The 14,901-nt window shown below is 38.5% G+C and overlaps 1 protein-coding gene across 1 annotated transcript; it reads right to left on the bottom strand.

Annotated features, from left to right (window-relative positions):
• Nucleotides 1-13,200: 13,200 nt before the first annotated feature.
• On the bottom strand, nt 13,201-14,272 carry LOC112177892. Its single transcript, XM_024316133.1, has 2 exons — nt 14,269-14,272; nt 13,201-13,706 (listed from the first exon to the last, which is right to left on the bottom strand). The coding sequence occupies exons 1-2, from the start codon at nt 14,270-14,272 to the stop codon at nt 13,201-13,203; spliced, it is 510 nt and encodes a 169-aa protein (XP_024171901.1).
• Between the last annotated feature and the right edge of the window lie 629 nt (nt 14,273-14,901).

Below are 14,901 nucleotides of genomic sequence, written 5' to 3'. Positions count from 1 at the left end.
ACCCCTGCACTTTCAATTTTGATCTAATAGGTCCAATTCGTTAATACTCTGTTATGGGTTCAAGTTATAGTTGGATTATTTGTTGAAAAACTATTTATTTTTAATAGTAGGACTCACTCCTAAATTGACTATGCAGACCACCTCGACACCACATCATAAAACATAGGCCATATATGAGCCACATTAACAAGTTAAATAACTCAATTGTCGGAAAACTAACAAATTGGACCTATTAGATCAAAATTGAAAGTGCAGGGGTGTTTTTGATGAAATTAGAAGTTCAGGGACTGAATTGATTTTGGACCTAAACCACAGGGTATTAATTTGTATTTAGCCCTTGTAATAATATGTGTCGTGAGTAGTTGGATTTGAGGCTAGGGCTAGCTTATGTGCAAATAATGTAAATTTTCATGTGTTTGATGTTTATGCATGTTTTGAATCTATGGGTTTTTAAACTTTAATGCTTACTAAATGTGTTTGCTAGCTTAGTCACCTAGAAAGCATGTTTAGGAAACTAATGAATCGGAAACTTGAACTTGACCACTTCTTGAATCCGTGAGCATGAGTAGTCTTTAGGTGGTGGCTTAATGATTCCTACGGGAAATGTTAAGTTGCTTGAATTTCTTACTCTAAACTTAATGCAGGTGTCGTGAGTTTAATTACTCTAAGGGAGTGTTAGGCTTGCGGTTCATAGCTCACATGTGTTTTAATGAAATATAAATGTGATTAAGGTTATGTAATTTAACTTAGCTTCACCAAAGTTTGTTGAATTGCATAATTAGTTGGTTTCTTGGTAGCTTCACCAAAGTACTAAGGGGAAATTTGTCAAAGCATGTTATTATATCAAATATGGGTTACATTTTGTTCATGAGTAAGGTTAGGTGCGATGGCTAAGTCTCTATTCTTCTCATTGATTTAGTCTCCACATTTTTATTTGTTTATTTATTTTATGCAACTTAATTTTCTTTATCCAAATTAAAATCAACAACGCCGCTCACTACCACAATTGTTAATACTATCCTCATGATCTTTAGCTTCCAAAGGGCTTGTGAACTTATAAATAGGTAAACTTTACATGTATTTTCTAGGTTTATTTTCACCGTGATCTAGTTAGGGTACGTAGAGTTATTCAATCATTTGGGTACGATACTCTTACTTTTTCCCTTTACTAAAACTTGACCTCCTATACTTGGGAGTAGGGCACATCATCCACCAAATTTGCATACACTTTCATACTCAATGATGACTCCAACAAGTTTTTCTCACCACACCTACCTTAAAACATTAGCTACCAACTTTCTGCTTGTCCTGTTCCAATGGCCTATAGTCCAAACGCCTTGGCTCACTCTAGCTCCCTAAAAGCTAGAAACCCCGTTTTTTTCAACCCATATCCTCGCCCCAGCCAGAATGAACCACCGTTCATCACACGAATTCGTGGTGCTAAGGTAGTCGTTGATAGCAATGAAACAAAAGTGTTCGTCCATAGACATGCAGTCACTAGTACGGAGCATCTCTGCAATTATGTCCTCACTGATAAGATTTTTGGCAAACGGGTTTCTCCCAAGAAGATTGTTAGAAAATGCAACTGACACTGGGCTAATCTTCAAGGCACAGTCAGGATGTGTCAGCTCATTAATGGCTGGTACACTCTTTAGTTCACATATCTCCAAGATGTGGAGTTTGTCCTGAAGCACCGCCCCTGGTTTGTCAAAGGTAGAACCTTCCACATCCGTGGATGGTATCGTGGCTTCAATCCCTATACTGTTGTCATTGTATCCTTATACTTTGGGTTAGGCTTCCCAACCTTCCAATCCAATACTGGAGCACTGATGTTATTAAGCCTATTGTCTAAGTGTTAGGAAGATTTATCAAACTAGATAAGAAGACGAAAAAGAGCGAGAATTTTATTTTTGCTAGAGTTTGTATGGAGATTGACCTTCGAGTTCCATTGAAACGAGTTCTAGTTGTACGAGAGGAGGATGAGGAAAGTCTACCTGCTGAACTAGTAAGTGACCCTGCTTGACTTTACCTTTCTTATGAAGCCATATTTGAAGTCTGTCTTGAATGTGGTAGTTACAAGATAATATTATGGGATGCCCCTCTCAGAAAAAAGACAAACATTTCATCTTAGTTGATAAGGAAGAATGAGACGATGATGTGATAATGGAAGATATGGAGGTTGATCAAGAAATTAAGCAGCTGGCATTGGAGAAGGTTATGGTGTACTTCCCCCAGCCGGCCAAGTCCAACTTTGTTTTGGACAATCAGGATATGTCTAAGGTAGACTTATATCCACCATCCTTGGGATGGACTCTAGTTCAATCTAGAAAAAGAGCTACTCAGCCGTCAACTATAGGTGATTCAAGCATTGTGTATGCCAATAAAGGAAAAGTTGTTAAGACAGTTAAGCTGAATATGGTTAAGCCTGGAGTATCCTTCAAAGATATGGCTCTAGGTCAGGAAATAGTTATTGGTAGCCCCAGAGGACATGCCACTGGACAACCTGCGAAGAGTGTCTCATCTAGCAATGAGGAAGTAGTTAGATCTTCTTCTCATAACTCTAGCTTAGTTATTTCTTACTCTTCTTTCCTTGAAATTGCAAAATTACATGATAACCATGACTTTAGAATTAACCATACTTTGGAGGAGGTCTACGGGTGCTATAGACTACTATTACACTAATTTCGCTTTCTGAAAACTTTTGTGATGCTAAGGCTTCTGACTTTGTGAAAGAGGATAGTAAGGACATGAATGAGTATGAGGTCAAGGTTGTGCCTGGAAAGAGGGTTCTGATGTTAGCTGATAGTGATTCTGCAATGAGTTCAGGCTCTAAGAAAAGAACTAAGGACATGGCTGAGGATCATAGCATGGCAGATGCCGATGCTGAGAAGGACATCGCCTCTTCTCCTAAGGCCCCTAAAGCATGAAGCTGATGTGTTGGAACAGTAGAGGCAGCGCCTGGCAAGGTTTTATGGCGCAATGCCTTTTTTATTCTTCTTGTATGGATCTTGATGTCTTTTGTCTTTTAGACACTAGGGCTTCAAGTATTATTTTAAATAAACTCAGGAAGTTATCTTTTGATGATTATGTTTTAATTCCCTCTAATGGCCAGTGTGGTGGTTTATTGCTATTATGAAAATCTAGAACGGTTAAAGTAGAACTCTTAACACCACATGACAGATTTCTACATTGCATGATCAATGATCACACTAACAATAAAAGTTGGTATGCCACTTTTGTCTGCGCATACCCCCAAAAAGAAAAACAAGCCAACTTTTGGCTGGAGTTGAGTAATCTAAAACTAAGAACTGAGGATCCTTGGCTCCTCATGGGTGATTTCAATAACATAATTTCCTCGAGGAGAAGATAGGGGGGTGCTCAATAATTACTAACCATATGTTACAGTTTGTAAACTTTCTTAATACAAGAGGTATTAGTACTATTCCTGCTCATGGTATCCCTTTCACCTGGATAAATAATCACAAAGATGAAACTTTAATAGAGCCTGCAGTAATGCGGCTTTTCTGAACCTTCATCCTAATTTACACTTGAAAATCTTCCAATTATGGGTTCTGACCATGGACCAATTTGCTTAACCCTAAAAGACACCAAAATGAGAAAAAGAAGGCCTTTTAAGTTTGAAGCTACATGGCTTTCACATAATGACTTCAAGCCTCTAGTTCATAGAGTGTGGAATCAACAAAAGGATAACGATCCTTTATTGAATTTCCTCATGTTATGTAATCAATTTAGTTACTGTAACGCCCCAAGTTGCACCTCACCAGCTTAAGCACGCCACAGTGCCGCGAGCCTCTAAAACATAAACCGAACGCTCAATTTACATTCTAGAGAACCGCTAGGCATTTCGTTTGAAAACTTTTTGTAAAAACACTGCGGAAGCTACAATTACTTTTGAGGTGAAAATTCGTTTCAATTGTCTAAATCTTGGACTTAATGTTCACAAGGATGGTATAAACTTCAAGGAACAGAAGTGTACTAGATTTGACACATAGCTGACTAATCACAAGACACAGAATACGAAGTTCAAGGAATAGAATGTAGAACAAAGTCCAAACAATGGTTTACCGGACTTATTCCGCACACCCAGCTCCATCCGCTTTTGTCCCTTCACCAGTGCACAGTACCTGCATCCAAACTGTTGTAGGGGTGAGCTTTCGTCCTCGCTGCTCTGCAGGAAACTCTACCACGACTAGGTTTGAAAACCAACTCAACTTTGTAATCATTTGGATTTGGGCCCAATGTGAAAACAAAGCGAATATATATATAAGAACGACAAACTTAAAAACTCGATGCATGATTAGAAAACTACGTGCGCTTTACCTGATGGCCTGGTTCCATAGAACCAATATCTGACCTTACCAGTCACAGAGCGCCAAACTTATCACACTAGCTACACACACGGAACCGGATCGTCATTGCGACTGCGCACCATCCGACCGGTGTAGCTAACCCTCCGGAGGTTTAGGGGTGGCTAATCCCCAAGGAAGTCATCGACCACCTTTCCGCTCTCACACACCACCATCAAAATCTTATACGCACGTCAACTTAAAAACATGTTAAATTTGAACTAACAATATATTTTCATCATGCATCACGTATATAAACAAATATGGAAAACCACTAGCCAATAGAGAGTCCCGAGTCCCTTACCTGGATTTCGAAGCTTTACCACTTCACGTTGTTCGGAGATCACGAACCTTCCGTTCCTCGGGTAGCTGGAGTCCTAAGTTCCGACATTTCGATAGTTAATATCGCATTGAATTAATAACTGAAATCTCGACGATTAACAAATCGTACAACCAACTTTTCCTAGTTTGACCAGGAGTTGACCAACTTTGACCATTGTTTGACCAATCGAGATAGGTTCGATAATTAACTTAGATTATCGAACATTCACTTGAAGTTACGTTATCCACCAAACGTACATTGAGTGCACCCGATTTACTAAGGCCACCCAATACATGTATACACATTAATTTCTTTTCTTTACTTAACGATTGTGTCGCACAATAATTCGACGGAATTACTAAGGACACCCATACACTACTTTAGGCCACTTTCACCATATAATTTCACTTCAACACTAATCCCAAATACTAGTCTTGAATAAAAATGCATCAACAATATCGTTTAACCAACAGCCAAGGCAATGCTAACAATACATAATGTGACGTCCCGAACCCGAATTCACCGGTTTACTAGTCATTTGGACGGTAAACAACTTTTACTTTCACTTTTACTGTCGTTTCAATGCTTTTAGGGGGCCCTAAAAGTTGACTTTTTGTTCGGGTCAAATTTTGAGAAAATTTCCTTCATGAAAGTTGTAGAGGACGTTAAACCGAGCGCGTGCATATGTGGTACGTAAAAATCGGAGTAGTAACGAAGAAGTTATAAGGGTTTTAAGTTAGTGGTAGTTTTGTAATTTTATGAAATTCATGTCTATAAATAGAAATCTGGACTTTCCATTTCGGGAAAGCCCCGAAAATTTCCAGTTTTCTTCCTCTCGCCGACGTAACTTTCCGGCGTCGCTGCCGCCTCGTCCGGCCACCTATGGCCATGAAATTGGTGTCCATCTCCTCGTCTTGAAACAAGGTTTCTGTCTATATATGCCTTGCACCCTATCATTCACCATAGACGCCGAATCGAAGCCAACAAGTTCACTATAGCAGCTCGGGTTTTCTGGAAAATTTTCTAGATTCCGGCCATCTCCAGCGGCATTTTTGAGCTTGATCGATGCGCCTCGAGACGTGGATGATATTCCTCCAAGCCTTGTTCCACGAATCGAAGGAAAAATCGACGAATCAAAGGTTTGAAATTCTTGACACTGTTCACGTTTCGGGTATAATCTTCACCTTAATTGTTGAGGTAGTTCTAGGCATTTTCTGGCTTTGTTGTAGTTGAAAGAATTAATGTGTGTGTTGAGAAGGTGCTACTGCCAAATTTTGGTGGCCATTAGAATTGGTGGCAGCGGCGGCGGCGCCGCCACTGTGGGCGGCGCCGCCACTGTGGGCGGCGGTAGCGGTGGCTAGGGTAGCTTTTTCATTTTAATTTCTGGCTAGTTGAATTCTATAATTATCTTAGAGCTTATACATGAAGTTTGGTGAGGATTGGTGGAGTTTTGAATCGGTTATAAATTTCTAAAGATTTGGATTTCGATTAATGTTAATCGTGAATCCGGTTGTCGGATTTCCTCCATAATTGTTATATAGTCTGAAATCGACGAGTGGGCAGTGTTGGTGAAGTTTGGTTGGATGTGGAAGAGAATTGGAGAAGTTGAGGTTTTGGGTTTTGAGACTTAATTATTGATTATCGTAAAATTATTTTCCGTCCGGTAATTATTTATGTACAAATAATTGTGTACAGGGCGACGTACCGAGCTATTGCTCGACGAAGGAACTCGTATGCATGGTCGCCTAAATAGTACTGTGAGTGGACATTTATTTTAAATTAATTGTGCATGCAGTATATTAGCATTTTCCGATTGAGATTTAATTTATAATTTGAATTATTGAGTTTTATGGTTTTATGAGATTTAGTTTATCGAGATTTATTTATGAATTACGAGATTAGTATTGAAATTCCTTCCCGAGGGCTTTTAGTAGATTTTTGAGATAGTCATTCATGAGTTATTGAGTTGAGGAATGATTTTCGGGAAGTGACTGATTCAGAAAATATTATGAGAATTATGGATTTCGAATATCGGTTTTTATGAGGATTCACGAGCACGAATGTTTCATCGAAATTTTGAGCATGATTGAATTATCGAGATTTATTGAGCTTTGAGCTCCGTACTTATCAGCCTTGAAGTTAGATTGAGTTTTCTTTCCGAAAGCATTTATTGATTTACAAAGTATTTGATTTTATGCTTTCGAGGATGCTTTCGAGATTTTGAGGTTATTTTCAGTTTCTTGAGGAGGTTATTCAGTTTATTAAGGAGGCCAGTTTTGGCGCATGCGTATCTTACCTAGTTGGCAGTCCCTTCTAGGTAATAGTCTTGTTGGCAGTCCCTTCCAGACTACGGCCCGGTTGGCAGTCCGATCCGATGCGTCACCTGGTTGGTAGTCCCTTCCAGATGACATGAGGTAGTTAGTCGGCAGTCCCGTCTACTACTTGTGGCTAGTTGGCAGTCCCTTCTATCCACCGCCTCCTATTCTGGTTGGCAGTCCCTTCCGATGCGTCATCTGGGTGGCAGTCCCTCCTAGATGGCATGAGATGACTAGACAGCAGTCCTTTCTAGTCATCAAACGAGCCTCATGAAAATGATGTTTTTATAAGGATTGAGGATGAGATTTTAAGAGGTTTCAAGATGTTCTTGTTACGTGATTGAGATTTTAGTAAAGTGGATGATTAAGAGTGTTTTCAAGATTGTTACTGCATGTGAGATTTTAGAGAATAACTTGGGAAAGCATTAAGTTTTACTTATACATTCGAAATTACTTATTTTTCGTCCACTCACTCTTACGGTTTTTAAATGTTTTCCCCTGGGCCCTTCGGTTTTAAATGCCCAGTTTGCAGGCCAGTTTAGCTTGAGGTTGAGCGTATATAGGGTTGAGGCATAGCTGTCAAAGCTTCCGCATTATAAAAGTATCGGTCATTTATTGTGTATTAGATTCTTTTGTACGCATGTACGTTAGATTGCTCTGATAACCTATGAGATTAATATTATTAAGTTCAGAATTGTTTGTGAAATGGGAGATGTTGTGATATAGGGAGCAGGGTGGCTCCAGAAGAATAAGGGTGGATTATTTTAGAAGTGTAACTGTCTTCCTACAGGATTTTGGGTAGTCCACTTTTAAAGGAAGTTCTGCCAAATTTTTGGTAGAATTTCTTCTAAGGTGGGCCCCGCAGGGCCACTCCTGATTTCAAGGTGAAGTTTGGGGCGGGTCCTGTCACATAAACTTGATCATCCAAGTCCATTCAAATAAATACTCGACAACCCATTCTGCCTATGCATTCAAACTTATAACCAGGATATCTCAATCTTAACCACAGCACAACAAATTTGTCCTCCCAGTTCAAACATATTGTCAAACCACCAAAACTACACAATTCAACCAAAACCAACCGGTAACAGTAACCAAAATACCAAGACGGAAATAATTCAAGAACCCTTCAGCCCACAAGTTCGAATTCGTCACAAGAACAGCCTTTCAATTCAAGGTTTGAAATTATACCTTCAAAACTCTACGCTGATCAAGCTCAGGTTTACAGAACCTCTTGCTGGAACTGGAATGTTGCTGAGCTGAAGATTTTGATGCCAACAACCCAGCAAGCCTCTTAATTCCTCGTTTACAGGTGAACTCGAGATGGAAACTAAGCCCAGAAGTGCCCGAAATATCTCCGGTGTCGAAGAACACGGCGGAGCCGTGGCTACCCAGAAACGCAAAATCGTCAAAACTTGATTAAATCGAAAAACTAATTTTACTAGGGTGTTGAGCATGACGAGGAGGTGAGTTTCCATACCAAATGCAGTTTAATCGGTCGCAGGAAGTTGCCGAGGTGGCCGGAGAAAGCTCGGGGCTTCCCGTCGTTGCTACTCCGTTCATCGTCGGTGCATGGACGATCTGAGGATGTAGGGAGGTAGGCGACGCAGAGACGAAGGGAAAGGTAGCTTGGCGCCGTCGTGGGGTGGCCGGACGTCGTCCCTCTGGTCAGGTTTCTCTCTCGGGCCGTGCTGCGTCTCGGGTCAGAGCACCGAGCTCTTCCTCTCTCTCGATTCTTCTGGTTCTTCCCACTAACAAAACTCATGTATATAGCTTGATCCAATTAATGATGGACGGCTAGGATCAAGCAGTGGGTAGATAAATGGCTGGGATGAAGAGGTGGTGAGATCAACGGCTAGGATTGCACCACAGAAATTCTTTTTATTTAAATGGATTTCCAAAATTTCCAAACTTCGGAAATTCATTATAAATACTTCGGGTATCCGAAAAATTCCCCGAAAATTTCCACGAACTCGTTGTGTTGTGTACTTTATCATCCAACTCTTAAATCGAGTATTTCACTTCATGAAAATTTCTGAAAATATTCTCGAGCACTCTAACGTTTATCAAGATCGCTAAATAATTTCTCATACGATCTCCACTAAGCTCGATACATTTTTTTTTCTTCTGGGGCTCACAGTTACCAAGTTAAGTCTTGGAACAAAAATGTTTATGGCAACATCTTCAGAAAGATGGAATTGTTAAACGAAAAAACTAATAAACTCCAACAACAACTAATGCTTTTCCCTTCTTCCCTAACATTGCAGGAACACCATGCCAGAGTCAAAGAGGAACTTCTTACCTGTTTCAAAGATGAAGAAATTTTTTAGGCACAAAAGGCCAGAGGAAACTGGCTAAACTTAGGTGATAGGAATACCAGGTTTTTCCACGCTCAGGCAAACGTTAGAAAACGAATGAATACCATAACCAAATTACAAGATACTTCTGGAATCTAGCTTACCAATGAACAAAAGATTGCTAATTTACTCATTCTTGATTTTAGGAAAAGATTTCAAAGGGATACTAACAGTGCCCGTGATCTACATAATTTTATTGATATTCTTGAACCATATATGTATTAATCAAGTTGATAATGAGGCTCTTTTGTAGCCTGCTACAGAGGAAGAAATATGGAGGCTGTTAAATCAATGACCACTCAAGGCTCTAACACCAGATGGCGTTCATGCTAGTTTTTATCAAAACTGTTGGGATGAGGTAAAAACTGCTGTCATACCTTTGATTAATTCTTTCTTTCAAAATAATATCCAGTTAGATCTAATTAATCACACTAATATAGTTTTAATACCAAAAGTAGATTACCCTAAAGGGGTTTCTGACTTTAGACCCATTAGTTTGTGTAATGTCTCCTATAAAATAATTACCAAGATTTTGGTCAAAAGATTAAGGCCTTTGCTGCAGAAATGTATTTCTCAAAACCAGGGAGCTTTTGAGGCCATGCTATCCAAGACAATAACCTCCTTGCTCATGAAATCTTTTTAGATTTCTAGAAAAGGAAAGGTAAAGATGGAACAATGGCTATCAAGTTAGATTTAGAAAAAGCCTATGATTTTATTAACTGGGATTACATTGCTACTTGCCTTCAATGATTTGGCTTTAATGTGACTTGGATTAACAAGATTATGCAGTGCATTACCATAGTATCCTCCCTCATACTAGTCAATGGACATGCTGAAGGTAAGTTTAAACCAACAAGAGGAATAAGACAGGGTGGTCCTCTTTCTCCCTACATATTTATCTTAGCTATGGAACCTTTGATCAGTCCCTTAAATGGTTTGGCAAACAATTATAAATCTCAAGTGGGTATTCTTTCTTCCCCTCGTGGTTTTAGAATTTATAATCTCATCTTTGCTGATGATTGCCTAATTTTTGGAAAAGCAACAAAGAAAGCTGCCAGAGGTATGTTGATTGCTCTCAATAACTTTGCCTTAGCATTTGGCCAAAAAATTAATTTCCATAAATCTTCTCTCTATCTCTCACCAAATGTTCATAATAATATAAAACAAGATATTGTTAGTGTCCTTAATATCAAACAGAAATCTACAATTGGTAAGTACCTAGGAATACATAATGTTATTTTTTGGAAATATCCAACCAATGCTAAGGAGCTCTTATTGAAAATTTCAAAGAAGCTTGATGAATGGAAGAAAGGTACACTATCTCGAGCTGGCAGGCTCACTCTAATCAAATCTAATCTAGCTGATATGCCAAATCTGTTAGAAGAACATAAAACCATCAGTCTTGATGTGCATAGAACTACATTGACATGTTACATCATAATTAAGTAAGAATGATTAGAAGCAGATAGAAAGACTACCTGAAGAAGAAGCCATCAGTGCTTGGTGTAAAAGGAAGACTTCTACTCTCTTACTGCAGCTTTTGCTCAACTAGTAAATAGGACTAGTGCTTTTAGAACGTGTATAGCAGTGAGAGCAGGGACCTCCTTTTATATTGATACTATACTAACTAATCCCACCTATTAAGGGATTCAAAAGCATATTGCAGTATCTTAACAACCAAATCTGCATCTCAACAGAAACTAGTAGTTCCACTTTCATAGGATATTCAAATTACATGTCAAAGACTCTACTTAGACAAAGTCAAATGAAATTATCTGCCACGTATAATTAACCAAGCCCAAAACTAACATTCTCCCACTTGGTTGTAGGTTGATTATATTGCATATATATTCACATTTCACAATGCTAAATACCTTAGTGATCACTGAGTCATTATCATATAATCTAATCCTAAAATACCAGTCAAATCTGACACTTGATATAGAACCAAAGAAAACTTCGTACAATTGACCTGTACTAGCACTCCAAGATTACATATATCAAAATCAAATTCACAAGGTACTATACAAAATGATGCAGAAGATAAGTGGAAAATTATACCAGAAACTTCCATCCTTTTGGTTCACCTTTTTGGTTCTTATTTGAACCTCATTTATGCTTCAGCAAGAAGCCTTTTCTATCAAAACAGAACAAATTGATCTCCTTGTGGTCATCGCATGCTTGATGACCCTAACACAAAACAGCCACATTACTTAATAACAAGCTGCAAATAAAGATCAAGTTTGCATCCATATTCAAAACAGTTAAGTTCCCAAACATCCAACTGAATTGAAGTTAGAACAATATGATGTATTGACTTTATCTAGAACAATAATAACAATATGTTCCAGCATCTTATTATTCAATACTGAAGAGTAAAACTAAACACACAAAACTTATCTTTAAGTAAAACTCACTCCCATTGATCTGCTGCATCAAAAGACTCGAGTATTCCCATATTAGCAACATGATTTTGAAATACTCCTACTGGTAAACCCTTGGTAAGAGGATCAGCAATGTTTGACTTCGAAGAAATGTACTCAATGGTGATTTCTTTTTGTCTTTGACCTTGTCCCTCACAACTAGATACTTAACATCCATGAGTCTTGAAGCAGAAGTCCTTTTATTGTTCTTTGAAAAGAACACAGCAGCTTCATTGTCACATAACATCTTCAAGGGCCTTGAAATAGAATCCACCACTCTCATCTGCCCTATAAAGTTCCTCAACCACACAACTTGCTTAGTAGCTTCAAAACATCCGATAAACTCAGCTTGCATTGTGGAAGTGGAACGGACAGTTTGTTTTCCACTTTTCCAAGATATTGCACCACCAGCCAAGAAGAATATGTAACCATCGACTTTCTATCATCCTTGCAGCCAGCTAGGTCTGAGTCCGTGTAACCAACAACTTCAAGTTCATCACTCTTACGATAGCAAAGCATGAAATTCTTGGTTCTTTGTAAGTAACGCAGAACCTTTTTAGCTGCAGTCCAATGATGCAAACCAAGAATTGATTGAAACCTTCCTAGAACTCCCACAGCAAAAGCCAAGTCCGGTCTTGTGCATACTTGTGCATACATTAAGCTCCCAACTAAAGATGCATAAGGCTTATCCTGCATTGATTTCTTCACCAATTCATTTCTATGGCACTGTTCTTTACTGAACTTGTCTCCTTTCCCTATAGGAACTTCACCACTAGCTAGAACATTTTTGCATATTAAATCTCTTCAACACACGTTCAATGTAAGCCTTCTGTGACAATCCCAAAAATGATCTTGATCTGTCCCTTATGATCTCAAGACCAAGAACATAAGAAGCATCCCCCAGGTCTTTCATTTCAAAAGTATGAGACAACATATCTTTTGTATCTTTCAATAAAGTCATGTCACTGCTCGCTAAAAGTATATCATCAACATAAAGGACCAAAATAATGAATTTTGAACCACTGACCTTTAGGTAAATGCACTCATCCATCTTGTTTTCAACGAAACCAAAATCAAAAATTATCTCATCAAATTTGAGATACCATTGCCTTGAAGCTTGCTTGAGGCCGTAGATAGACTTTCTGAGTTTGCATACCATATGCTCCTTCCCCTTTTCAACAAAACCGGGTGGCTGCATCATATAAATGTCCTCCACTAATTCTCCATTCAAAAACGCTGTCTTGACATCCATTTGATGCAGCTCCAAGTTGTAGTGAGCTACTAAGGCCATGACAATTCTCAAGGAATCCTTTGATGAAACTGGTGAGAACGTTTCTGTGTAGTCTATTCCCTGCCTTTGTGTGAAGCCCTTTGTGACCAGCCTTGCCTTGTATCTCTCTATGTTGCCACTTGCAGTTATGCAAACTTAGGTGGTAGTGAGTGGAGTGCTTGATAGACAAGGAGAGGCTCTGGCACTGGAACAGCCAAACCATTCAGTTTGCTTGCTATTTCAATGAGTTTCAGAATGTGTACCCTCACACCTTTGCGTTCATCATATTTCAAGTTGCTGAAAGCGTGCATCAGGTTAGTAGCTTCAGCTTTCTTAGACTCCTTGAATTTCTCTCTCACTGCTTCAAGAAAGGCCTTGGCTTTGTCTCCGCTAGGAATAGCCCCTCGCACAGATTCTGCCACAGATTTCTTCATTATGAGTAGGGCCATTCTGTTGACCTTTTCCCATTTTTTGAACTTCTTCTTTTGCTCATCGGTGCTTGCTTCAGTTATTGGAGCAGGTTCCTCCTCTCGTAAGACTATGTCATAGTCCATCAGTCCTAGCACAATCTTGAGGTCGTCTTCCCATTTCTTGAAATTACCTCCTGTCAGTGTCTCTATGTTCAAGTTGGAGAAACCAGAAGCATTGACAACTGAAGAAAACAAGGTTTATCAGATTAGTATATGCTTTCACTTTATACTACTAATCAATTAGAACAATAAACTTTATTTGCCTTTTTGAACCCTTACTGTACTGCATGTTAATATATCACCTTTGGGCAGAAATACAACAATGCATGGAAATTCTCTTTATTGCATTACAATTATGCAGAATATTATGTTATTTGAATAAGTTCCACATCTTTGGATAGAAGAAAATATCCATAACAAACATCTCATAAACTTAATGCACTAATCTGAGTTAAAAAACAGATAAGCTATTTCTTTGGAATTTTGATCATCTATTATAACTAAGATCACAACATTGGCCTATGTACTTCAGACTTTGAATAAGAAAACATTAAAACAAATCCACTTTGGCAGAAAAGATTCATTATTTTCCTAAACTAAGCCAAAACCTTATCACCACACTTTCAATATGCATAGTGTACTTTTCTTCATATACTGGAGACTGAAAAGGGTTAGATGCATCAACACAAGAAACAACACTCGTTATATATATACATATATTGATGTTCGTTAAGATAATCATACCCATATCGAAGCGGAAGCTAGAGTCTTCTGAGATTGAACACATCAAAATATATTATATATATCAAACTATCTCAATCAAATAACAAGGTTCCAGTATTAATACAAACTGGAGATTATAACATTGAGGTTGATGAGTAAGCTGAATTCATTTCATCATAGGAGAACTTTTTGCGATAGAACAAGAAAATCCCAGAATCTTAAAGAAAAATTAAAACATCATACCTTGTTCAGCTTACAACACCTGAAATTCAGTTAATTTAACACAAATATAGCCTAGAATTTTTCAAACGAAACTTATGAAGTCATCATAATAGTAGAAGTTGATGGGATCAGTGAATATGGTGAATAGAAGAAAGCCCCAAATAAGCAAATAAGCAATCTGGGTTCTTCAGGTCGGCAAAAGCCGAGTTTTATTCTTTTATCATAGAACACCGACAAGAATATATAAAACTAAAGAAACAAAGCCACATTGACAAAAGCCCCCAATCTAGTCTAGCGGTATGTTCCTGCTTTGGGTGTGGGAGACCCGAGTTCGAATCCCCGAATCCACAAAAATTTTTTTTTTTTAACTATAAGACAAACAAAAGCATACAAGCTACTGCTTCTGATCATATATACTCCTGATTAACAAGT

This window comes from Rosa chinensis, chromosome 7, assembly GCF_002994745.2.
Source record: "Rosa chinensis cultivar Old Blush chromosome 7, RchiOBHm-V2, whole genome shotgun sequence".
Lineage (NCBI taxonomy): Eukaryota > Viridiplantae > Streptophyta > Magnoliopsida > Rosales > Rosaceae > Rosa > Rosa chinensis.
The sequence above is the reverse complement of the archived record's forward strand: the minus strand, read 5'-3'. Positions and strand labels throughout refer to the sequence as shown.